A 27031-nucleotide genomic window follows, 5' to 3' on the forward strand; every position below is an offset into this window, starting at 1 on the left:
TGTAATCATAGTGTGGCAATTATTTTGTTGATATGTATGTAGTTTCAATGGTGTTACAAGTATTTAAAGTCAGGTAATCATGTTTCTAACAAATAAATCATAAAAATTGGACCTCCACTCTATAGTGGAATGCATAGCACGCCACCTTGTGAGACAGACACAAATCGAATCTGGGTGGTGGATTAATTACAGTGGTCTGCTGCACACTGAAGCATGAGTGTGATTTTTAGGCAGTTTCACACACTCATTCAGGCAAATGCTATGCTGCTCCCCAAATTCTGCCTCTGAGAACACAATACACAAACAATTGCAGTACACACAAAACAAAGTTCACAGACTGGTGACACACATCCTTTAGTTTACCTTGATGACTGTGACATTAAGAAGGGCATCTAGCCACAGAGTTAAATAATAAAATGTGATATATCAAATTCTGAAAAAGTTGATCCGATACCAGCTGGGATAAATGCTAGAGAAAAGCAGAAATAAGACGAAATTGTAAGCAATGTGACATATTCTGATAAACACCAATTTTTGGAGAGGGCAGTTCCCATTAAAATGAGTATCATGTACATAATGGTATGTGTGATGGTTGAGAAAATGATAGATACTGTTGAAAAAATACATAATTTTTATTATTGTCGTGGTTACTCCAAAACTAATTATGAAAATTATGTTGCATTTGATGCCAATGGGTGCCAAATTCATTCACAAACACATCAATAGTTTTAGCTTTTCTGTGTCCTAGATTTTAAAACACTTTCAGGTTTTGTGTTTTGACTTTGAAGCCACACACACACACACACACACACACACACACACACACATGCGAACCCTCTAAAAGGCCTGAATGTGGAAATGTGCAACACTCTTGTTGTAGCAGTGCAGTGAGACTCTTTGTCCAGAAGTTCAAGGAGTCAGTTGCTACAGTGGTTATACATGACTGATTTGTGTAATAGGTTGGCCAGCATGTGGCTGTGTGTTTCAATAAAAGAAAATATTCATTGATTTATAACAGTTAGAAAAGCTTATATGAAAATTTTGTCAACCTGCATAGGTTACTTTAACTTTTTCAGTGGTTGTACAGTATAAGACATACTTAGCAAATTTCACCCACAGTCTGGACTTATAGAATTGTGAGCTGTAGTGCCAAACTCTGACTTTGTTTGATGATTGTCCTCAAAGATATCTGAATCTGTTTCAAGATTCATTGGGACTAGTGCAGTTTTAAGTGAAGAATTGATACATAAAATCAGCAGTTTTGCAGTGAGAGACTTTGACTTTTGCATCAATTGGTCATCTCAGACATAGAGTTTTGACATGTCTCTATGCTTTCAGACTTTAATTATTATTGTGTTACATGCCATTGTTATTACTGAGAACTTTAGTCTGACTGTGAATAAACTGAACTATTAACTTAAAATGCAACAATTATTGAACAAACTCCTGCCACTTTCTAATAATTACTATTAAACTATGTATAAAACTTGAATCTATTGCACCAGATTGGGATTGCTCCCGAGACAGAGCCAAAAGACTGACTACACAAGACCACGCATTTGTTCTGTGCCACACATGGCAAGTCACAAGGTCAGTCACTGGACAGCAAGTTGCAGTCAGCAATGGCAGGAACTAAGTCCATGAATGTATCAGGATCTGCGAGGCTCCTCTTGTTCTGGACAATGCTTTATTTTCTAAATTTTACATTTTACTGGGCCTCTACAGCTATCAGAAGTAATTCACTTCCTTAAGCTGTGCTGCAGAGAAACTAGTTCTTACGTAGGCACACTAGTGATGAATGGACCATATGGTGTAGTAGTGAGTCATTGGAGTGCGGAGCAGTATGCCAGTCACGAAAAAAGACCTTGTTTGATGATCAGTATGTAGTGGAATCGCAGGAATTCTGGAGTGATATTCAGAATTGTCTTTCTTAAATATTACTCATGAAAGTCCATATTTGACATAAAAATATCTAGGTGGAGCCTATGTGTCATCAGTGCTTTGATACAACATTACCACTATGTAGTAAACCAGTAGACAAACAAATATTGTTAAACTATCAATGATGTATGAATCGCTTTGAAGTTTTACCAAGTACGCAGGAGATTTTGGCTGCACACCAATCTCATCAGTTGGTGACAGACCCTGTTTTTTTCTGATAGTCAGTGACAGGAGCTTGTTCTTCTGTGAAAGGCAGTTTTACCATGCTCTTGAATATCATTAAACTTTTGAGATGAAGCATTTCAAACTATTTAATTGTAATTGTTTTATGGTTTTTACTAATAAATGCATCGTAAGGGCATTCCAGGACTTAGTTTAAGTAAATTAGCTGTACACACTTACACTTGAAATCACAGGCCACCTGACTGCAGCTTTTAAAGCATCCAGTGTCCTACAAGGATTGCTTCAGGAAACAACGTCAACAAGAGATTCACAGAAAATGGGTAGGAGGGATTAGGATTTAGGTAATCCAGGAAAGTTGCACAGTCTCAAGTGGGAAGTCATGACCAGTTATATGGTATGTCACCTACACCACTTTCTGTGGACCAGGAAAGTTCCAGGGAGGCTTGCTACTGTCAGGTATCTTGCAATGCTTAATCCACACTGCCGGCTGCAGTTCACCAGTGTATGTAGGCCATTCCAAGTATTGCCTCTGAGAAAATGATTCCCTACAGGGTTTTACACTCCCTTGGCCTTACAGATATGTAAACTGCACTCAGGGAGTGCCACAGAAATATGGTTTGTTTATCACTTGAAATTTGAGGACTCACTCATTGATTAATAACCGAAGCACAGTGATGCAGATAGACTTATTATTTTCATTAATTCTTTCTTGTTACACAATTCTATGTAACAGCTACTAGATAACTGCTTAAGAGCAAAGTAATTTTGATGTCAGTATTTGCAGAGAGTGAGTCAAACATTAAACTTAGAGTGTACCAGGCTAAGACAACACATGGCAAAAGTTCACACAAGAGTGCCAATAGAAGTGAAGCAATTCTAGTTGACACTTGCATATACTGCTGCATTGTTGATAAAGCAAGTTACTTCATGTGTTGTTCACACAAATGAATATGCTCTCTTGTGAAGAAACATGATTATGGAGATTAAGCTATGTATCTTATAAGGGGTAGATTAACATTGTTGGTACTCTGTGGTATTTGAGTTTACGTAATTTTTTTCTGTTGGAATTGTGAGATTGTTTTGTTTTAAGGCAGTAAACAAGCAATGTAATGAAGCTGTTATCTTTATACAGAAAAATAAGTCGGTAGATGTGAGTGGTAATGATATTTTATTCAGAGAGAAATATTCATCGTCATATCAACTAATTTATGTTTACGAGAATGAATTTGAAATATTTAAACAGAATAGTGGGAAAGCTTGTAAAGGTAGGAAATATAAACACAATATGGTTATATGCTTGTCAGAGAAGACATACCAAAAGGAAGGGCATCCATACCCAAAGGACAGTGGGGGGGGGGGGGGGGTGGAGGTGCGGTCCAGTCTCATCCCTTCCCCTCCCTCCTCCCTCCCACAGCTCTCAGGAAAAGGAAAAAAAAATGGCGTAGTCAAGTGTTTATCTTTCAATAAAATTATGTAAAAGATTTTTAACAGGATCAGAGCTGGAAATTTTTTATGGCTAGTTACAAATCATCAGTCTTCTTCCAAACTATTAAAAATGTTTCATACCCTCAAGTCTACCCCTCCCTTCCACTGCCACCCCCCACAAACTCTCGTATCAATGCCCTTGACCGAAAGCCATGGTAACATGCATCAATCTTGTTGTGTGAAGATAACTTGTCATGCTAGCTGTGAATCTATATGAAAGAGGTAATCTAGTGATGTTGCAAAAAATGGTAATCAAGATAGATCTACTGAGCAGTCACACACATTCATTGATTCATTTTTTATTCGTGTTTAAACACTCTTCCTTTCAGTTTAATAGTCCATCTGGATATAACATGAGTGAGCTAAATGATTCCCATACAAGCTAGGAGTTAATAGTGTTTTGTTTACTCTAGTCTCACTTGACAGAGAGAAACATGGGATGGTGTCATGATTATTTTTGTCAAGTGTAAGTGGAATTACACTGGCCACAGAAATTCTGAAAGAGTGTTTCCAGAAGAAATCTATAAATATTTTACTAGCAATTATATGTTAATTACTAAAATAGCATGCAAACAAAATCAGACTTATTATAAAATATAATTTACTGCAGTATAAAAGCGTTACTTTCTCTGTGCTCCATCCATGCATGAAGTGGGAGGAATGTCAGCTAATATTTGCATATCAGCAAATACTTCATGCTATGTGTAGACTAATGTTGACATGCAGATGCCAGGAATTACATGTTTTATTTATTGCTGTTATTTTAAGTAAAAAGATGAACCTTATTCTTTACAACTTTATTACAGATCTGTAATACATGAAAATATTAGCAATAAGAAATGCATTAATGATCTGCACAACAGCTAGTTAACATTGTTTGGCACCTTAAGTTTACAAAGATGGGAATTATGTACAAAATTTAAATACAAAATACATTAGATAACTGTCACAGGGCTCAAATTCCTCCTCCTTGTGTGTAACTTTTCAGTATGAAAAAAAGTTTCACCAAGAAGCTGTACAACTTGACAGCTATTTACAATTGCCTTCAGTCTAATAACTCAAAGATTAAATATAGTACTCAAGAAATGAACAGAAATAGTTAAAAAAAATCATAGTTGTCCTCCTTATTTGGAGACTAGAATATCTTATTCACAATTCTGCTCAAAAATAATAAGTGAATCATTGATGATTAGTCAGAAATATATTAATTTAACAATTATTTTTATTCCTGCAAAGTGCCAGGAAATATTTACAAGCAAGTAGCAGGTAGATATCCTTAAAGTAATGTTTTTAATTACAGTTATTACCGCCCTCCACAGGGCTTAAATGAATGAAGCCATATTGAAATTTGACTACAGGAGAATTTTATTGAGTGCTTCATGTTCTCAAAAGTGCACACACAGGTACTCATTGAGTTTAAATAAAACTATTGTTCTCTCTAGTACATGTTCTAGGGAATTTATTTCGAGGTTCCACATGAGACAACATGTGCCTATATCCTTCAGTATTCATTAGGTATCCATACATGCAACATCTGGGTACATCATATAGCATCACTGTTCTGCTGTATACTGTGATAATAGTTTCAAACAACATAACTAATCGGGGTCATGTAAATACTTGTGGCACATAACTGAAGTGTAAATATTTTGTTACATCATCTTGAACCTTCTTCCATTTGCCTGGAAATTTACACATTTAACAGTTTCTGTGTGGTAGTAATATAGCTATACATCTGAAAGGATGTGTGATATTACATCCTTAACATCGAAATTGAGATACAGTTGCTGTACAAACGAGAGATTGGATTAGTTCTTCAGTGTAAATGTACATCACTGAATTTCTTTACTGTTATTAGATATAAATTTATAAACCTGACTCTCAACAAAACACTGAAAATATGTCTATATAATTGTATTTTACTGATATTTCTTTGTCTTAGGGAATAAAACGCGTGTTTCTTGCAAAACTGTGTATATGCAATAAATCTTAGACAGTATGAGCTTATCTTAAGCTTCCATGATGAAGTCAAAGAGAAAAACTGAATGAATAATTTGATACATTTACAAATATTACTTGACCATAATTATGTAATAACATCAACATACATATTTATACAAGTACAATAGTACCGATGTTGATCAGACTGTTTGCTGTGACAAAGGTACCTTATTGTCAATGAAATGCTTGGGTGACTATCGTATTCTTCATGACGTGTCACTGGTAAAGTTCAGCATCAGAAAGAGGTGAAATTCATATTGTCAAATTTTCCTGAGCATCAAAGTGTCTTTTCAGATTGAGATTTTAAAAGAAATGTACTTATCCCTTGAACATGTCTATCTACTGATCAATATGTATATAAAATAAACTCTCTCATGAAAATGTACCATGATTTTATTTATTTAATAAAATGCCAGGTTTAATTGTCATCATGCTGAAGTCAATGACTGTTAGTTGGTCCCTGTAATTACAGTCCACACACATGTAGTAATGTAGTTTTTACTAGATAATCAAATGAATAATCAAATAACACACACATTTGTAATTTGCACATCCCAGAGCTATTGCTGTCAATTCTACAATGGTCATAATTTTTGTGAGGATGAATTTTGTTTGATTTCAACCCTAAATGGTCTTATGGTATTTTGGAATAAGGACACAACACAGAGATGGTACCCTAGCATAGGAAATCTAGCTGAAGAAGCATTACATCAAGTGAATCATGAAAAGATAGTTACATTAAAAAACTGTCTATCCCTTTATAATAAATGACAACAAATCTGAGATTAGTATCTATATAGATCTGAACACAAGAGAGTTGTTACAGCCATCAACATCAGCTGGTTCAAAATAACTAATTACTGTTACTGAATGAAACTCATTTGTGATAAGAATCTAACTTAATAAATACTTCCCATGTCGCTTTAGTGAAAGGTATGTGAAGGAAACCAATTTTCTGTGAGTAACAGCAATTGAACAAAATTGCTGAAATAGGTTTTCAAATCATTTCATGTACTAAATATTCCAACACGTAAAATTGCAGCAAATGCTATGCTACTGACAATACTGTCTAAGTACTAGTTGTTTCAGATACAGCAGACTTAGTTGTACACAGTTATTGCAATGTGAATATGTTTAAGTAAAATATTATGTATCAGGGAGAATGGGATGTAAGGTTCTTCAAAGGAGAGTGTTTCTCACTTGTTGTGGAATAGAACAATGAAAAGCAGAAAATTTAAACTTAGGACAAAACTAGCTTTACATTGTGAAGTTTCAAAGACCATGCTAAGTGTTTTTTCACTCCTACAAGACAGTAAATTTGCTAAATACCCTATCACTGTACTACAGATAATCAGACTAACTTATTGCACAAGGCACAGACATGACACTTAATTAAGGCAACATGTTACTTACATAGTAACAATATTTTAGTTTTGAATAATTCATAACATGTACACAATTTTGTGAAACCTAGCAGATTGACCATGTTTAAATATGATTTTACTCCACACATGAACTTTTATATGGTAATACCAGAATCCATAAAGAAGCACTCAAAGCAACTATTGTATCAATAAATATAATACATTTTAAACAACCCCAAAATCAGTGTGCACTGTGACATCACGGTTATTTTGCTTCTCTGCAGCAGCCATGTTAACTTCAACAAGGGTGTCAACACTATTAATGCTGATACCTTTAAGAATTTTCTGGGCAGCAATGGACTTAAAGTGAACTGTGAGGTCACTGAGACTGGGGTACGTATACAGCTGCTCCTTACTGCCTGCGTTCTCATCTAGGTTTTTCATGCTGGAGAAGAGTTCTTGATGATTCAGTTTGTTGGCTCCTTCCAGGTTTTCAATGAAAAGGTTGCCATATGAACCTCCAAAGCTCTTTGTTGGACTGCTGGGGTTACTGTATAAATTATTCTTTGATGCAGTTCGTCCAATCATATTCTTGTAACTGAGGCTGTCCACAGAAGACTGTATGGCTGCTTTGAGCACACGAGCATTGTTGAGGTCAGAAGTCAGTGGTGTGGAGGGCGGTTGGGAGTTTGGGTGTGGCAAATTAGTTGCGTCATCAGTAGTTCCATTCCTGTTAGGAGGTAGTGAGTTGTTAGTCATATTAGTAAGCTTCTGGCGGGTAATGGTAGGTGTCCCTGGTAAGGATTCGACTGAAGGGAATTTGGAAACTTCTGGAGTAACTTCTTTGGCTGCTTCACGAGGTGTGTAGAGCGATGTTGGCCTCTCCAGCTTTGGGCGTTGTGGTGACACCTTCTCTTTAGCTACAATTTGTGAGAAAAAAAATACAATTAGCTAGTGTTTAAAATATATATCTTTTGTGTGTATGTATGTGTGTGTGTGTGTGTGTGTGTGTGTGTGTGTGTGTGTGTGTGTGTCTGTTTACTATTATTCACACAATTATGACTAAAATGCTTCTGGTGAAATTATTTTACAAGGCCTCATTATTTAACAGAAAAATGAGAACATACAAACAAAATAATTTATTTAAAAAGATGAGTTTGTTGACTCCTATTCAGCTCTTGCTTTGAAGTATCTTTGCAACCACTTAATGTCTTGCATAGGTGTGAAAAATCTACCAGGAAATAGTGACATAAAAAAGATAACACCGAATACCACACACAAATGGTTTTATCATTTTGTACAGCATCATAGTACTTTCTATGTAACACATTTCATAACTTCAACAAAGAAAATTGTAAGTATTTGAGAGGAAACGATGGTTATTATTCATCATCATCATCATCATCATCATCTAAGACTGATCATGCCTTTCAGCGTACAGTCTGGAGCATAGCCCCCCTTATAAAATTCCTTCATGACCCCCTATTCACTGCTAACATTAGTGCCTCTTCTGATGTTAAGCCGATTACTTCAAAATCATTCTTAACCGAATCCAGGTACCTTCTCCTTGGTCTGCCCCGACTCCTCCTACCCTCTACTGCTGAAACCATGAGTCTCTTGGGTAACCTTGCTTCTCCCATGCGTGTAACATGACCCCACCATCTAAGCCTGTTCGCCCTGACTGCTACATCTATAGAGTTCATTCCCAGTTTTTCTTTGATTTCCTCATTGTGGACACCCTCCTGCCATTGTTCCCATCTACTAGCACCTGCAATCATCCTAGCTACTTTCATATCCGTAACCTCAACCTTGTTGATAAGGTAACCTGAATCCACCCAGCTTTCGCTCCCATACAACAAAGTTGGTCGAAAGATTGAACGGTGCACAGATAACTTAGTCTTGGTACTGACTTCCTTCTTGCAGAAGAGAGTAGATCATAGCTGAGCGCTCACTGCATTAGCTTTGCTACACCTCGCTTCCAGTTCTTTCACTATGTTGCCATCCTGTGAGAATATGCATCCTAAGTACTTGAAACCATTCACCTGTTCTAACTTTGTTCCTCCTATTTGACACTCAATCCATTTATATTTCTTTCCCACTGACATTACTTTCGTTTTGGCGATGCTAATCTTCATACCATAGCCCTTACATTTCTGATCTAGCTCTGAAATATTACTTTGCAAACTTTCAATTGAATCTGCCATCACAACTAAGTCATCCGCATATGCAAGACTGCTTATTTTGTGTTCACATATCTTAATCTCACCCAGGCAGTCTATTGTTTTCAACATATGATCCATAAATAATATTAACAACAGTGGAGACAGGTTGTAGCCTTGTCTTACCCCTGAAACTACTCTGAACCATGAACTCAATTTACCGTCAACTCTAACTGCTGCCTGACTATCCATGTAAAGACCTTTAATTGCTTGCAAAAGTTTGCCTCCTATTCCATAATCTCGTAGAACAGACAATAACTTCCTCCTAGGAACCTGGTCATTTGCCTTTTCTAGATCTATAAAGCATAGATACAATTCCCTGTTCCACTCATAACACTTCTCCATGGTTATTATTATTATTATTATTATTATTATTATTATTATTAAATGCCTGAAGCAAGGAAATGTTTGAATCAAATATACTGTTGCATTTACATTTTTGTTTCATCTTTGTTTTCATACTCTAAAGGGTTGTGTAATCTGTTGCTAAGAGTAATGTTTTTTTAGTTATATGAAATGTTTTGTTCAGTGATTTTCTTGTGCTGGTTTTCAGTGACATATGCATGTTCACCGAGACCAGCACTTAACAAATTTTGATGTTATAAACAGTTGAGAATATTATTATTAGTCATACTAATAGATTCCCTTTGTGTATTCTGGTTGGGCTAAATAATGTAAATTAATTTTTATTACACATATCTCTAAGAAACATATCACATATCTCTAAGAAACATGTAGAAAGTAGAACCCACAGCACTATTGCCCCTAACAGTAGAGACAGTACACGGTCACTCTAGGCTCAAGTTTGTCCTCCTCTACATTCATATTATTGTGGTTTTACATGCTTAATTATCCTAGAAGATAATTTCTTTCTTTCTACAAACAACAATCCCAGCTGTACAGTTCCTGTCACGGCATGATAGCACACTTCCACACTTCCAGTTTCCAATTTCTTTCATCCCTGCCTCACTACCCCCCCCCCCCCCCCCCCCCCCCTCTTTCTCTCTCTCTGACTGTGACATTTTGTTTCAGTCATGGAGGTGGAAAACTTTTTCTTTTCATTTCACACACCAATAACCAGTTTTGGAATAGTGTAGAAAGCAACTCCTTGAAAATCTTTTTAAGGGCAGGTTGAAAAAGTTGTTAATTAAAAGAGGTTTTTACTTACTTAAAGATTTATGAGCGCCATAGTATCTACAGTATTGTTATCACATGTTTTCAGTTGAAGTATATTATTGCAGTAAATATTTACATAATAGTATCCAATGTGCTAATGTGTAAATATTCATTATACGGTATGACTCCAGTTAAACAAATGTGATGGGAGGTGGGGTGAAGCTGTTTTGTATAACAGTTTTTATGGTTACGCCATGAATATTTATTAAGTAATGCATTATTTTGTTTTGTACTATTACAGTATGTATTTTTGAAAGGTTTTGAATGAGAAACACTGTTTCTACAATTTATCGGTTCATGATTTCCTGCAAATTATCCACGTCAACCCATTCATCCACCTTGCACATATTGAAATCTTCACATGTGAGAATTCTTTTCAGCATTTCTGTCAAGTTTTCAAAATTTTCCAAGTCATCTCCTTCAAGAGCATCATACAGTTTTCTCCAGCACTTTTTGAAGGGTTTCTGCTTTCACATTATTTCTGGCTTAGACAAACCAGTAAATTACATGTTTCACATTTACTGCCTTCAGCTCTTTATTCATGATTTCATGCTGCATGCCACTATCTTGCAGGATGGCTCTCAAAAATAGCCCATGGTAGTGCTGTTTAAATATAATTATTATGACCTTATCCAGTGGCTGAATTACGCTGTTAAAATTTGGGGGAGGGAAACACACAACAAAGCAACACTTTTTAACTCACAAGGATGCATAGGTGCACTCTCAATTAGTAAGTTCATTTTTTTTAGGAAGACTTCTTGTAGTTCAAAACTTTTCAACTTTTGGTACAGTTTGTCACTACAATATTCAACCAATAGTTCACAGGACATCCGAAATGTTTTATGTGTTCTTTATAAATGGGAACATCCTTCCAGTATTTGATACCAAAAGAATCATTTTCTGTCCTGTTTTTCATTTTGTTTTCAGAGGCAAACATCAAGGATCCTGTAGGTAACATCTTAATATTAGCACCTGTTCCATCAGCACTGTAAATATGGTCCTTAATGTAGCATTGGCTGTAATCTCCAAACTCTGTTTTCAAAACTCTGAATCTGCAGGTAGCGTTTCTCCACATACATTAAGTTGCTGAATGCCATATCTGATTTTAAACTTGTCTAACCACCCTGAGCTTGAAAAAAAAAAAATCTTTTTGTTCATCACCTTACAACTAAGTTAATATTTTACCTTTTACTTGCATTGACAGGCCACTGAAAGACAAGCCATTTTCTCATTGTTGGGTGAATCAAAGGTAAAGAGCTTCACCCCTTATTCGAATATGGATGTGTTCTATGTTTTTCTGAGAAAATGTTTCACAGCTTATTCTAGAAATTTAGGCTTTACTTGTTCCAAAATGATAGATCCAACACTCAAATTAGCCACAACAGTTTTCAACAAACTTCCTTGTTCGGTTTCTTTGATAACAACTAATTTATCATTGAAAGTAATTGCAACACCCTTCCATGTAGTTGCCATAGCACAAAAATACACATGCAATTGGAGTACACAACCACTTCAATGCACAGTTGTTGACAGCATAGCTGTATATAGACTGGAAAGTCCATGGCTGGGGAAGCAACTCAAGTTTGGGCTTCCATATCTCACCACCTGCTATAGCTCAGAATACTCCCAGCCTCAAATTTTTTCTCTGCAGTCCAATACTAATTTTTGGTTTTGTCATTTTCAGAGGCATTTCAGATGACCCGAGTTTTGGGTGGCCTGAGTTTGGTTAACTGGCACTTTAATGTAATTATGGTATGATTTCATGCTCATAAATGTGCAAAAAATGGTGATGCCTAAGACTCTAATATTATTATGGACAAGTAAATATTATTATTATTATTATTATTATTATTACTGTTTGTCTTTTGCCCTATCATTATTGTTTTGGAAATTATAATTATGATACATATTTTTGTGATCAGCTATACATTTTATCTGATATCTGGGCTCACCTGTTGTAGTTTCTGGTGCTTTGCCATTAATGATAAGAATTTCCTTGGCTGGTGTGGAGGTCCGTCTATCAGTGCCATTACTACCAGCAAAGTTATTCTCAAAAGTTATGATGGATCGTACAGGTGAATTTTGTTGCTGCACATAGATCTTGGTGTTGGTACCATTGATGGTAGTGGTGGCAGTGGCAGTAGGCGTCTCCGAGGTGACTGTAACACTACCACCACTGCTGATAGTGGCACTAGAGGTCACAGAACCCTGGCCGCCACTCGACTGACACTGGCTGGAGTTGCTCGAACTGGAAGGTGGACTGTTACTTTTCCCTCCGGTCACGACACGACTCGGTGACCCAGATTCACTCGCTGTTGCTGTGGCTGATGTAGTTTTGAGGTGTACAGGTGATGCTTTTGCACTGCGAGTACTGCTGCTAGGGGTTGACATGCCCGGAGAGCCACTGGCACTCGACTTGCGTGATGGCAAGGGCCGAGCTGCAACCACTGATATCTGGAACAACCACACAATTTCAACTGTTGATATGGGATTCTTACTGCCTGCTTTGTAAGCTCTTTAAAAAGAAACAGAAACCTAAAGAATAGTATCTATGTTTTGCAAGCATGTGAACAAATGGATGTAGGTTGCAGTAGCTATGTACAGATGATAAGGCTGCATAGTATAGAGTAGTGTGAAGAGTTGGATCAAACCAGCCTTTAGACTAAAGACCACAACAATGTGAATAAAGTTTGTCGAATGAAGTGGCAGCGATAGCATTCAAAATTGTGGTGAAACTATGAATTGAAAATATAATGAGCTACTAATTTAATTTGTCTGCTAGATGCAAGGGAATCATGAATTTTGGGGAAATGAGAAAAGAAGAGAACTGAGGCATTTGAGATGCAGAGCTACAGAATGATGTTGAAAATTGTGTGAACTTAAAAGAAATGAACAGGTTTTTGAAGGAATCAGTGAGGAAACAAAGCTGTGGAAAACACTTATGAAATGAATGGACAGAATGATTGGACATGCATTAAGACAATAAGGAATAACTTCCAGGATACTTGAGAAAATAGTACAGGATAAAAAACTCTAGGAGAAGACAGATTATAAAATATCCAACAAATTATTGTAGATGTTGGGAGTAAGTGTAGCACAGGAGAGGAAGTTATCGAGTACTCACAAGGTAGCAATTGTTTTGGTCGGTCCTCTGACTAGTGTGATGTGGTCCACCACAGCAGATGCTGTGGCTAATTGCTTTAACCACTGGTGGTTAGAGGATTGACATACCTGTGAGGATGGTGAGCTACTGCTGGCCACAGAGGGTGGCTGACCTCCGCTACCACTTCCAGTGGCTGCAGGCTGTATGGAACCACGAGAGGCTGCTCTCGAGATGGAGTCTGCCTTATGGCTCCCCGAGCCCGAGCGGCGCGGTAATGTGGAGCTGTGTGCATGTGCACTGGGCGAGCGATGTCGTGGGCGACCACTGCTGGTGCTGCTACGTCGCTGCTGGAGCACGTGCGCTGGTGTACCCGCAGGAGACGCTGATGCTGTGTTCCCCAGGCTGGAAGCGGATGCCGATGCCGAGTCCCGGTCCCGATCCCTGTGGCGATGGCGCCGTGGCAGCGTCGCTGGCTCCTCGTCCGTCCAGCACACTCCACTTGGGAAGCTCGTCTGTGACTGTGCATCCGGCTGCACAAACACACACCATACCCTCAACACCTATTCTTGTCTCTTACTTTTATGAGAGCAACTTTCCCATCTCAATTGACTACTCATGACAAGTGAGTTTTTTGAAGTCCCAAATGCCCTGGCATATTATTCCAGTAGTGTAACTTCCTTGTCACAAGCTGTCATTTTTTCAGACAGTGGTCCTGCAATTGCACATGCCCTGAGCTTAGACCTTAGATACATGTAGACAGGACATGCCCCTACCTCTGCCATGTTAAGATTTTAAACCCACATCTAAGTCACATGTGACAGAGGGCAGTAAGTCATAAAGCTCTACGTGAAGCTGAGCTGACATTTACAGTTTTTTCTCATTTAGACCTAAAACTGAACATTTATCATAACAATTGAACATATTACTGTAGTAGTATTACGTATGTAGTAGACCTAATTTCTCTAAAATTCCCAATATTAATGCAATGGTTATCAGTTTTAAGTTTGGGGAGGTGAAAGTGTAACAAACACTTTGAAACATTGTCTTCACAATTCTTTTTTTCCTTTTGCAAGTGATAGAATTTCAGTTCCTCAGTGAATTTTTGTATTTGTTGACTGCAAGTCATTTAGTTCACCACTTCCACATGAGTACAAGACAAGATATGAGTTTGGCAGAAAACATTTGGCTTTTTAGCAATTCCTCAACAATGTATGTGTAACATTTTATTGTACTTTTATAAGAAATGACATCCGTTTCTCTTCACATTGTGTGGTTTTTACCCAAATTAAGCATTTATATTTTATAACTTTTGCTTAATCCAGAGCAGGTACCAAAACAATATGAAGATAAGAAGCAAAATGTATTAGAAAATACCGGTTATACAGAAAGTTCCTGTAGTGAGTTAGATATTAACATTCTGTTACCTCAGAATTTTTGTCATTCATAGAGTTTTAGATCTGAGAATCAAAATATTTTTACAAAATTCATGTATGTAATTCAGTTTGTATTATTTAGACATCTATAAACACTCTCAAATAGAAGACCATTTGCGTATGGTTGATAACAATATCAGTTCTTAGCTTCAGTCTGTAAACTCATTGACTTAATCTAGAAAAATGTGTTGACAATTTTTTAAGAACTAACTAATTTAACCGTGAAATGAAATATTGCTTCCTTTCACCAAACACTGCATAAGATTTCACCACTGTAATAAAGAAACCTTTATTGCTAAAACTACCATTAAAAATAAGATTAACTGAACAGTATTACATCAATTGTCTGCAAACGGATGCCATTTCTAGTCAGCTGATCAAAAAGTTGGTTTCAGTCTAATGACATGCTATGTGGTCTAGGCCTAAAGCTGAGTTCACATACCCACAATTAAGTGATGATACAGCTTGTGGCACACTGCAGTGGCACTGTATTTACATGTGTGAACACCCAGTTATCAGTGGTGTCACTCAAGTAGTGTCAGTATTGTCATGCCACCTTGGGTGCACTTTGTGGTGCCACTCTCCATGCCCTACCACCAAACAGCATTATTTGACAGTCATACCATAGCTGAATTTCAAAGCACAATCTCGGTATTTTGTTTTTGTGTTTGTAAAATTCCTGTGTGTGTGTATTGAAGTACCAGTGTTCATTAGCTACAATTGTGTTGTTTATTGAACATTACAAGGAACAACCTTGTCTGTGGAAACACAAAAACAAGTGCTACAAATTTAGAAGGTTAAGAGATCAAGGACTCCTTGAAACTGCGGAGAGTATATGAGAAAATGTCTCCAGCTGTGATTTATGTATCACAAAAGCTAAAATAAGGAAAATTCACAGTGATATTCACATTGATATTATAAGATGGTACATCTGCAGGTTCATCTGGCACCCAAAAAGATTAAGTTCTGAAAATGTAATATGTTTATACAAAAATTATGTTTTAAAAACTCTTCGTTTTCTTTTATACATATTTAGAAAAAAAACCTGCATTTTCTTTAAAATACAAGTGATATAGTTGGTGAAAGTTGGGTAAAAATAATGTTATTACTGTACTAATCTACCAAAAAAAAATTATCATTTTATGCTGGCAAGTGCACAGCTAATAATGATGTGGAGTATAATTTCATTCTGTACTGCGAGGACTGGAAACTCTGAGATGTGTGTTTCTATTTTAAATTCTACATGCCTAGAGTCATGACAACATGGTATTTATTTTAATAGGAACATATTAACTTTCTAGGTTCAAGGGTGGTGGTAGCTAAAGTTTTTGTCTTTGCAGTTATGAGCACATAATGTTTAATTTATGTGGTGAAAATGTATAATACTTCTATAATCTGATGCATGAATGAGATTAATTTGTGAGTAAGCAATTATTAGAGAGTAATTAGTAAAATGTGGTTTGTAGTTTCACAGCAGTTCACTTAATTCTAAAACAACTGAAAATTGATGCAATACTGGTAGTCTATTCAGATTCTAGTACTGGCAAGATAAATGCACTAAACACCTATCCAGTGGATTTGAAAAAGAAAGGAACAAAGTTTTTGGTGGCAGTATAATTAGAGTTTGACTGTAGATTGTACTAAAGAAACAAGAACAATCACCAAGTATAAAACAATGTCTTTTAGCATACTTGCATACAGCATAACTCAATATTCAGTATACCTTAGCTCTGATATTTTGCATCATTCAACTGATGCTGGATACAAGACTGAACATACCGCGAAGAAAGTTATAGGTCTGCAAAATTTGGAAATTGTGTGAAATTTACATGAGTCTGCCTCAATGAAAATAACTAGAAATCTGGTTATATCTCAGATAAAGCAATGAAACTTACATAATTGGAAAGCTAATGAATAGAGTTTTACACTGATGAGTATCATTACAGGTTTCTAAGAATTTTCATTTTCAGTGTTACTGACCTTAATCTTTGATCTTGTATGTCTTGAAACATGCCACTTTCAATTTTTTTTGAAAAAATATATATTGTATTGCTCCAATATGTTACTATAAACATGATAAATATCAAGATGGCACACCATGGTCATCATGGCCCAAATTTATATCATATACATCACTTCACTAACAGTATGCAGTAAGTAGCCATGCACCCGTTTTTCCCAGAACAGCAGCCAACAGCAGTCACTGTTATATGGACCAATTGGTGAACATAAATTGGTGTGAATAGCCAATCAGGGAGACTTTCATTTCATCTGATCATCATTAGCTTGTTTCATGGATGTACTCAACCTGCAGTGTACAGTTGCTGTAGTATGTATATAGTAGAACTTTGTAAAAAATGGATTTCAGGTCAAAATTGTATTGATTCAGTGCACTTATAGAAGAAGATCATGCAAGAACACAGAAGAATTTGAGGAATGTACAGGAAAGGATGGTAAAAAAGTGTCCTAATATACTAATAGTTGGAAGCACTTGCACCAAGCGTAGAAAGCAAATGTCACAAAACGCATCAATCCTTGCAGGTGTTGCCTCAGCTTTGCTACATACTACCACAAAAATTAAGTGAAGATAAAACAGCATTGGCTCTGGAATTTAATTCCGTAAGTACTGGCCTTCAGTATTTAGGTGGATCTCCTGGGAAAAGAAAGAAGCTTCAGAGTGATATAAAATACCCAAAGCAAAAATTGGAAAAGATTGCCTCAGTGTTGGAGCACACATATGTGGCACAACTGGGAAAAAAGAGTGTGAAAGAAATGGAGAAAGAGAAATCATAGCCCAGCTGAAAGATAAATTCCACAATTCAGACTGTATGTGTGACAAAATACAAATTTCAACAATACTTCCAAAGAGCTGGAGCATAAGGAAAACCATGAAAGAATTTTCCACTTCAGATTACATGGTTTGAATAGCAAAATAGCTAGGAGCAGAACATAGAATACTAGTGACACCATAACCAAAGCCAGGCAAGACACTGTGTGAGAAGATAATACATTGTGTACGTGATTTCTGCTGTGATCATAACGTGAGCCATGTGATGCCGGGAAGAAAAGACTATGTGTCTGTGAAAGAAAATGAAATTAGAGTTTGTAAGCAGGAGCAGATAGTATTGCACAATTTTAAGGAATTATATGCATATTTCAAACTATATATACAGATGTAAATATTGCATTCTCAAAATTTTGTGAGTTGCTACCAAAGCACTGTGTTCTTGCCAATGCTAGTGGGACCCACGCTGTTTGTCTGTATGTTTCACAGCAGAATTTTAAGCTAATGATTGAAGGATGTAAACTGAAAGAATTAACAAAGTGTGATGAACACACATTGCCATCATATAAGCACTGTGTAGCATTTGTTCTCTGCAGTCCTGCACTTCCAGCATGTTCTTAGGTGCATGTCCCTACCATCTAAGTGTGACAAGAGTGACTGACTATTTGTTTGAACTGTTTGGATTGAACTGCATTGACAAACAATAGACATGGTAGTTTTAGAGACTATTATTACAAAATCAATGGAACATTTTACTGAGATGTTTTTTTGGGTCTTCTTTGGAGTCAGATATCTCTGGAAGAAAAAAACATAAGAACTATGCCTTGACACATATACTGGGCAGTGCATCTTCCTGCCTAAGTTCTTATGGTGGATCATACCAATCAGAAACATGGTGCCAATTATAAAACTGCAGAAAGTGAGCCAATTTCAGGTGAAAATGTTGCAAAAAAGTCAATTCAATAGTAGTTCTTTCCAGCACCACTGAAAAGAGCATATTTTTTCCACTAGAAACATCTTGTTTTAAGGTTGGTTGGTTTGTGGGATTGAAGGCACCAGACTACTAGAGCCATCGGTCCTCTTGTTTTATCTTAAAGTCAGTTCAGCAAAGGTATGAAAAGTAAGGTTGAAATTCAATAAAAATTGTGTGCAGTATGCTACCATTGCAAGCTGGTACAGGTTGCTAAATGCACAGTGCCAGGTCAAGCAACAGGAATCTACATTTGCATCTACATCCATACTCCGCATGCCACCTGATGGTATGTGGCAGAGGGTACCTTGAGTACCTCTATCGGTTCTACCTTCTGTTCCAGTCTCGTATTGTTCATGGAAAGAAAGATTGTCGGTATGCCTCTGTGTGGGCTCTAATCTCTCTGATTTTATCCTCATGGTCTCTTCGTGAGATATACATAGGAGGGAGCAATATACTGCTTGACTCCTTGGTGAAGGTATGTTCTTGAAACTTCAACAAAAGCCCATACCGAGCTACTGAGCGTCTCTCTTGCAGAGTCTTCCACTGGAGTTTATCTGTCATCTTCGTAACGCTATCACAATTACTAAATGATCCTGTAATGAAGCGTGCTGCTCTCCATTGGATCTTCTCTATCTCTTCTATCAACCCTATCCGGTACAGATCCCACACTAGTGAGCAGTATTCAAGCAGTGGCAAATAACTGCATCGTAACCTACTTCCTTTGCTTTCGGACTGCATTTCCTTAGGATTCTTCCAATGGATCTCAGTCTGGCATCTGTTTTACCGATGATTAATTTTATATGGTCATTCCATTTTAAATCACTCCTAATGCCTACTCCCAGATAATTTATGGAATTAACTGCTTCCAGTTGCTGACCTGCTATATTGTAGCTAAATGATAAAGGATCTTTCTTTCTATGTATTTGCAGCACATTCCACTTGTCTACATTGAGATTCAATTGCCATTCTCTGCACCATGCATCAATTTGTTGCAAATCCTCCTGCATTTCAGTACAATTTTCCATTGTTACAACCTCTCGATATACTACAGCATCATCTGCAAATAGCCTCAGTTATCTTCCGATGTTATCCACAAGGTCATTTATATATATTGTGAATAGCAATGGTCCTACGACACACCCCTGTGGCACACCTGAAATCACTCTTACTTTGGAAGACTTCTCTTCATTGAGAATGACATGCTGCATTCCGTTACCTGGGAACTCTTCAATCCAATCACACAATTTATCTGGTAGTCCATATGCTCTCACTTTGTTCATTAAATGACTGTAGGGAACTGTATCAAACGCCTTGCGGAAGTCAAGAAACATGGCATCTACCTGGGAGCCTGTGTCTGTGGCCCTCTGAGTCTCGTCAACAAATAGCTCGAATTGGGTTTCACACGATCATCTTTTTCCAACCCATGCTGATTCTACAGAGTAGATTTCTAGTCTCCAGAAAAGTCATTATACTATAACATAGTACGTGTTCCAATTTTTGGCAAACTTATGCTGATGTACAACTAACCATGAGGTCTATAAAGTTTTCATCAAAGGCATCCCTCTATGAAGCTGATGGGCAATGTTTTATTCTGATACTGCAAAATTCATACATGATGTGGTTCAACATGAAACACCAGAATTGTGACTTGAAGAAAAACAAAGAAAATTTGAAGCCTGGTGCATTAGTTATTCTAATAGATTTTTCAGAGAATTTTTCTTTCATTGTCCAAGATGTTGTTCAAGGATATCACAGGGACAACAGTCAAGCAACGCTGTAGCCATTTTCTGTATACTATTAAGCCGAAGAAGTAAAATGTATTAGCTTATGCATTGTCAACAATATATCTCAAATATGACACCACTGCCATCCACACACTTCTGGCCAAACTGATCACGTCATTCAGTATTTCAGTGATGCTTCTGCTGCTCAATACAAGAGTTACAGAAATTGCATCAGACTGTGTTGCATCAGAAAGGACTCCAGTATAACTGTTAAATGGAATTTGTTTGGCACAAGCTATGGTAAATCTCTGTGTGATGGAACTGGTGATTGTCTAAATGCTTAGCAGCAAGAGAAGCCTGCAACAAACTACGGACGATCAAATCTTAACCCCAGAAAGAGTTATTCAAATTTTGTGACCAACAAGTACAAGTAATGTAGTTCATCTTTGTTACAAGTTGAGAAATAGAAGACAAAAGGAAGCTGCAAGAAGAATGGTTTGCAAATGGCCATACTTTAGCTGGAATTCAAGAAAATCGCCATTTTCTGGCAACACATTTGAACCATATTCAAGTTAATTTGGTTTCAAGTGCTAAAACTTCTTTTGCAGCCTCAGTTTATCAATCAACTGACACCAGTAACGCTTTTGTGTCAGTTTTAAGTCTTATTCATGGCCAGTACATCACCAGTGTCTACAACAATCACTGGTGGATTGGTAACATATGTAAAGTTGATATTGAAGAACGTGATGCCCTGGTCAGATTCATGCACCCTCTTGATCCAGTTTACTAATTCTATTGGCCTGAAAGAGATGATAAATATCAGATTCCTGAACAGTACATCATCATGAATATTGCAGCACCTTTAGCAACCAGAACAGGATCTCAGCATCACTTTCCAGAAGGGATATTGAAAAGAATTGAAGAAAAATTTAATCCCATGAAACAATAATTTTAAATAGCACCAGCTTGAGAACCAACAAGAAGAGACCCATATATATTGAACTGAGAACCATGGCAAGAAACCCAACTGAAGTTTTGGAATCGCAATGAAGAAACCAACAAACACGACCTTGAGTCGTCTTGCCTTTGCAACCATACATGGTCCTACCAGGATAGGTACAGAAACTTACTAACCAATGGTTTTGGACTGATGCTGTCATAAAATTTTCATGGTTTTCGTAACTAGTTTGAACACCAGCATTAATCTACCAGTTGTCATACTTGCTCTTCTTGAAGTTATGGGTTCAGAAACCTATAGCATGTTGTAGTCGTAATATATTTTACATGACTTTTGTTAGAGTTCAACCTCATATTTGATACCTTTCTGAACTGACTAAGATCCAACAGGATGTTTCTAGTACAGAAAATTGTACTCTTTTCAATGGTGCTGGAAAGAAGAATGTTTGAAATGACCCATTTGCAATATTTATATCGGAACTTCTCTCATTTATTGTAATTTTGAGTTTGACATCATGTTTGTGTTTGAGTATAATCTAAAGTAACTGGTTACACAGGAAGATATGCTAATAGAATCATGTACCAGGCATGTGAACAAAAATGCCAAGTTGTTGTTCCTTTGCATTTTTTCTTCCTGAGATGTATGACCTCAAAAAGGGTCAAAAAAGCTATGCAGTTTTCTGTGCACATTTTATGAGTCACTTTAATACATCACACTGACTAACAAAATGGTTTACATTCTGTCACACTGTAATTTTCTGATTCACAGCCAAAAGGTTTCCAAGACCTGAAATCAAAAGTTTACTACTTGTTTTTGTCTGTCAACATTGGATTTCGTTTTTTTTTTTTTTTTTTTTTTTTTTTTTTTTTTTTTTTTTTTTTTTTCCATGCACATTCACAGGAAAGTCATCCAAATTTCTCATATACTGAAGCTCATGATTTAAAATTTTGCACAAGTTCATTTCTAGGGTAGATCTACACCCACAGAACTTTTCAGGAAAAAACACACACACACACACACACACACACACACACACACACACACACACACACAGAGAGAGAGAGAGGGGGGGAGGTGTGTGTGTGTGTGTGTGTGTGTGTGTGTGTGTTGATGTTTCAGCAGAATGGCATTTTTTGTTACAGCACATATATAGGACCTTGTGACGGGGTTGCAGGGATTGCAAAGAGATTAGCCACACTTGCCAGCCTCAAGCGACATCATGAAAAGCATATTTTAACACCAAAACAGTTGTTCCATGAAATTCATGGCACAGTTGAAGGTCCTGGTCCATTCATCAGGTGGTGCAAATTTTTCATGCAGTTTTGTCACTAAGTGTAAGTTTGTAACAATGAGTGGTGTCTATAAGAATGAAAACAATCAATTTTTGACAAAATAATTTAATTGAATAGATAAAAAAATTGACTTAACAAGCAGCAGCAGAACACAAACATAAAAGAAGGTTATAATTAGGCAAGCTTTTGGAGCCAGTGGCTTTTTCTTCATGCAGAAGAGTTGAATGAGAAGGAAGAGGGGTGAAGGAAAATGGCTGAAGAGGTCTAGGAAAAATGGAAGGTTTCGGAAAAGTCACCCAGTATGGTGAGTCAGGGGGCACTTGACAGACAGGATGAGAAGGAAAAATTGATTATTGGGGGACTGCACGTTTAACTGGCAGCAACTTAAACTGTAATTTTACGTTCCTGCCTAACCATACCTTTAGAAATTGTAACATATTACGAAAAAGTGGCCAAATATTCGTGTCAAGCACAAACAGAAATATCACAGATGGTCGTTTAGCCCGAAGCAGTTTCATCCTTTTTTTCTAATCAGACAGATGTCACAAAATTAAAGAAATTCATTCCTGTGATAGCATGCTTTATACATAAATAACATTGAATATTGCAGAACGTACTTCCATTATATGAAGGAAGTCCCAGAGTGCATTACAAATGTAAGGTGAAAAAACAGACTGTTATCTACGTCCACAACCTTAAATGCTACTGGTACCCTACACCAACAAACTGCAATTTGGAACTAAAGTATGTTTATCTTATAGTCTCTTGGGGCTTGTACTGCTGATGGGTTACTATTGATATTTAATTATAAGAAATGGAGCCGAAAGTGGTGCTTTCATGATGAATTTTCAGTGTGACATTGCCTTGAAAGTGAATCCTGAAAGTTACAAAGCCAAAACTGCGAAATACGGCAAATTAATAAGGCGTCTGGCAAATGGATGCATTGAATTACACATTACTTTTACGTCACTTCCTAGTAAGCCGAGCATGGAGTTCTTTTTTTTTTCCTTTATTGAGTTTCGATTCCCCCTGAAGGGAGCCAGCTGGCAGCAGCTTAGTACGCTACTCTTCAGCCTACAGAATTTGTTTTAAAAAAGTGGAGATAATAAATAAGAGAAGCAGGTGATAAAATTGATGACTTAAATGGAAAATTGTGAAACTTAAAACATAAAACAAAGGGTTGGTGATGCTAATAAAATACACAGGAAGCAGACAGGTAAAACAATAGACAGACAATTAAAAAACACGGCGACAGTTTGGTTTCTATTCACAAGGGATATAAAAATCACATCCAGCAACAGCATGATTTCTGTTCGTAACACTTTGGAAAGATGCACAGCACTGAACACTACTCAAACACTGCACTAAAAAGTTGGCACAAATGTGACACACCACAGCCGATGGCAGATGGGGGGGGGGGGGGAACCTGGACAGATGAGGGGAAAGAAAAAGGTGAGGAAGAAGAGGAAAAACGAAGCGGGGGGGGGGGGGGGGGGGATGGGGGAACGAGCCAATGGAGAACGAGGACTCATAAGAGAGGGGGGACCTGGGCAGATGTGAGAGGGAGTGGGGAAAGACAGTGGAGAGGAATGCAAAAGGACTCGGGAAAGGGGAGGGGGGGAGAAGGGAAGCAGAGAGAGTGTAGGTGGGGAAAAAACAGAATGGAAGGCGGGGGGATGAGGGAGCCTGGGGAAAGGAGGCAGAGATGAGGACCAGAGTTGATAGGCGGGATAAATGGAGGGAGAGAGGGCATCATCCAGGAGGGGGAGTTGACAGAATCCACCTTGGGGAAGGAGATGAAGGGTGTAGAGATGGAAGGTAGGGGGGACACAACAGTATAGGTGCGGCAGAGGGCGAGGGTTGGAGAGGAGAGGAGCAACCAGGGGATGAGGGGGAACAAGGCAGCGGGAGGCGTAGAGTATGCAGATATGTTCGAGGAATAGGAGCAGATGGGGAAAAGGAATCAGGTCATAGAGGATTCACGTGGGGGATGGGAGGCGTATACGGAAGGCAAGGCGGAGTGCATGACACTTGAGGATCTGGAGGGACTTATAGAATTTGGGAGGGGGGGTGGATATCAAGGCAGGACTGGCATAACAGAGGATGGGACAGATTAAGGATCTGTAGGTGTGGAGGATGGTAGAGGGGTTCAACCCCCATGGCCTGCCAAAGAGGAGTGAGGAGTCAGAGGTGATTGTGGGCTTTGGATTGGATGGAGCAGAGATGAGGAATCCAGGTGAGGTGATGGTCAATAGCGAGGCCAAGATAGGTGAGGGTGGGGGAGAGGCGGACATGATGGGCGCAGATGGTAAGGGAGAAATCCAGGAGCTGGAAGGACCAAGTGGTATGACCTACAATGATTGCCTGGGTCTTGGAAGGATTGATTTTCAGGAGCCACTGGTTGCGCCATGCGGCAAAAAGGTCAAGGTGATTCTGGAGAAGGCATTGGGACCGTTAGAGGGTAGGAGTGAGGGCAAGGAATGCGGAGTCATCGGCATACTGTAGGAGGTGTACTTGTGGGGGGAGGGAGGGGGGGTTGGGGCATATCTGCCGTGTACAGGAGGTAGAGAAGAGGGGAAAGGATAGAGCCCTGGGGCACACCTGCAGAGGGGTAGAAGGTGCGGGAATTGGCGTTATAGATGGTAACATAGGAGGGGCGGCGGAAGAGGAAGGAGGCAATCAGATCGACATAGTTGACAGGAAGTGCATATGTCTGGAGTTTAAACAGGAGACTGAGATGCCAGACAGAGTCATAAGCCTTATCTAGGTCGAGGGAGACAAAAATGGCAGAGCGATGGGAGTTAAGCTGGAGGGAGAGGAGAAGAGTGAGGCGTAGGTGCTGGTCATCGGCAGAGAGGGAAGGTCGAAAGCCACATTGGGTGTTGGGGAGGAGGTGGTTTTGGTGGAGGTAGTGATGGATGTGGTGGGTAAGGATGGATTCCAAGAGCTTGCTGAACGCTGGGCTGAGACATATAGGGCGATAGGAAGAGGCATCAGATGGAGGCTTGTTGGATGTGGAGAACATTAAGATATGGGAGGTTTCCCACAGGTCAGGGTAGAAGCCGGTGGCAAGGATGACGTTTTAGAGGGTGGCAAGGACTTCAAGGAAGGAGGGAGGGCAGTGTTTGAGGTGGCGTTAGGTAATGCAGTCGTGGCCAGGAGCAGTGTTGCGTTTAGTGTGGAGTGTGAGGCTGATGTCCTGTGTAGTGATGGGAGTGTTAAGCTAGGAGCAAGGGGAGGAACAGAGGTATTCGTACGGTCGATGATGAGCATGGAGCTTTAGAAGCTCTTGCTATGGGATCTCTTTGGCTTAGAAGCAGCTCATTGGCTAATAGCCTAACGAGTATCATTGATGGAAAAGATTTTTTGCCCAGGATGTGAGAACCACAGATATATATACATTAACAGGCTGGCAAAGGTGCATCTTTTACTGAAGCCTGACGTTTGGTGAGGTAAGATGGAGGTGTTAGCAAGTTTGTATATTGCACTACCATGATTTTCTGAAATCAAATGATGTTGTGGCCTTTACGAGGTGGTCTCTTAAAGTTCTGCAGTTGAGTGAATATTTGTGTCCTAGTTGAATCATACACTGTAGAATCAAGTTTCATATACAAGCATTTAAAGCAGACGGTAGTTTTCATAAGAACACTCAAATAAATAAAGACACTTGTTCTCAACGACAAATAGCACGTTCTGCTTATAGGAGCACTTTCATAAGGAGCATACTATTCAAAGAAAATCCGAAGTTGATCAAAATGGGTTGAAAGCATATCATTGAGCTACGTCTGTTAATAGTAGATTTATGTAACCCCCTGAAATGTACATAAACTATTTAATCATTGCCAGTATTTCAGATAAGACAAGATATAATGTAATTATTTAGTATTACATGCAGCACAAAGGCAAATGTGCGTAAGATGTTTCTAGTTATTGTTGCATTGTGACATGTTCATTTCCTTGTATCTTCCGTCTGCTGTATGAGAAATTACAACCAAGCACGACGCATGTTTAACTATTTTGTTAACTTAGTTATGTCATACATATATATAATAACTTCTGCACAATTTCAGTGCAGTAGTGTGTGTGTGTGTGTGTGTGTGTGTGTGTGTGTAAGTACAATCTAACTTCTGCACCATTTCAGTGCAGTAATGTGTTAATTGTAAATAAGTATTATAGTAGTTGCATTACACGTTTATTACCTTATAAATAAATAAATAAACTTTTTTATTTTAAATACAGTGCATTAGTATTTTAAAATGACTCTTTCATATAGTGTTCATTAGAAATGACGATCATTCCACTTGGGACCTGTGGAATGGTACATTAGCTTATTTGTTTTAGTTGTAAATATTTGTCATGTGTTGTTGTTTTCCTGACATGTTCTACATCCTGGA

General features: G+C 38.1%; 1 protein-coding gene across 1 annotated transcript in view; it reads right to left on the reverse strand.

Annotated features, from left to right (window-relative positions):
• Nucleotides 1–4391: 4391 nt before the first annotated feature.
• The window catches only part of LOC124545065 (probable serine/threonine-protein kinase nek3), a 349235-nt gene continuing 326595 nt past the window's right edge, over nucleotides 4392–27031 (reverse strand). The window contains exons 7-9 of the mRNA XM_047123863.1: nucleotides 13601–14002; nucleotides 12322–12823; nucleotides 4392–7894 (exon numbers count right to left, since the gene is read on the reverse strand). Of these exons, the coding sequence (XP_046979819.1) occupies nucleotides 7200–7894; nucleotides 12322–12823; nucleotides 13601–14002 (1599 nt within the window). The 3' untranslated portion in view covers nucleotides 4392–7199. The remainder of the gene's footprint in view (nucleotides 7895–12321; nucleotides 12824–13600; nucleotides 14003–27031) is intronic.

The sequence above is a fragment of the Schistocerca americana genome, chromosome 8 (assembly GCF_021461395.2).
Source record: "Schistocerca americana isolate TAMUIC-IGC-003095 chromosome 8, iqSchAmer2.1, whole genome shotgun sequence".
NCBI lineage: Eukaryota > Metazoa > Arthropoda > Insecta > Orthoptera > Acrididae > Schistocerca > Schistocerca americana.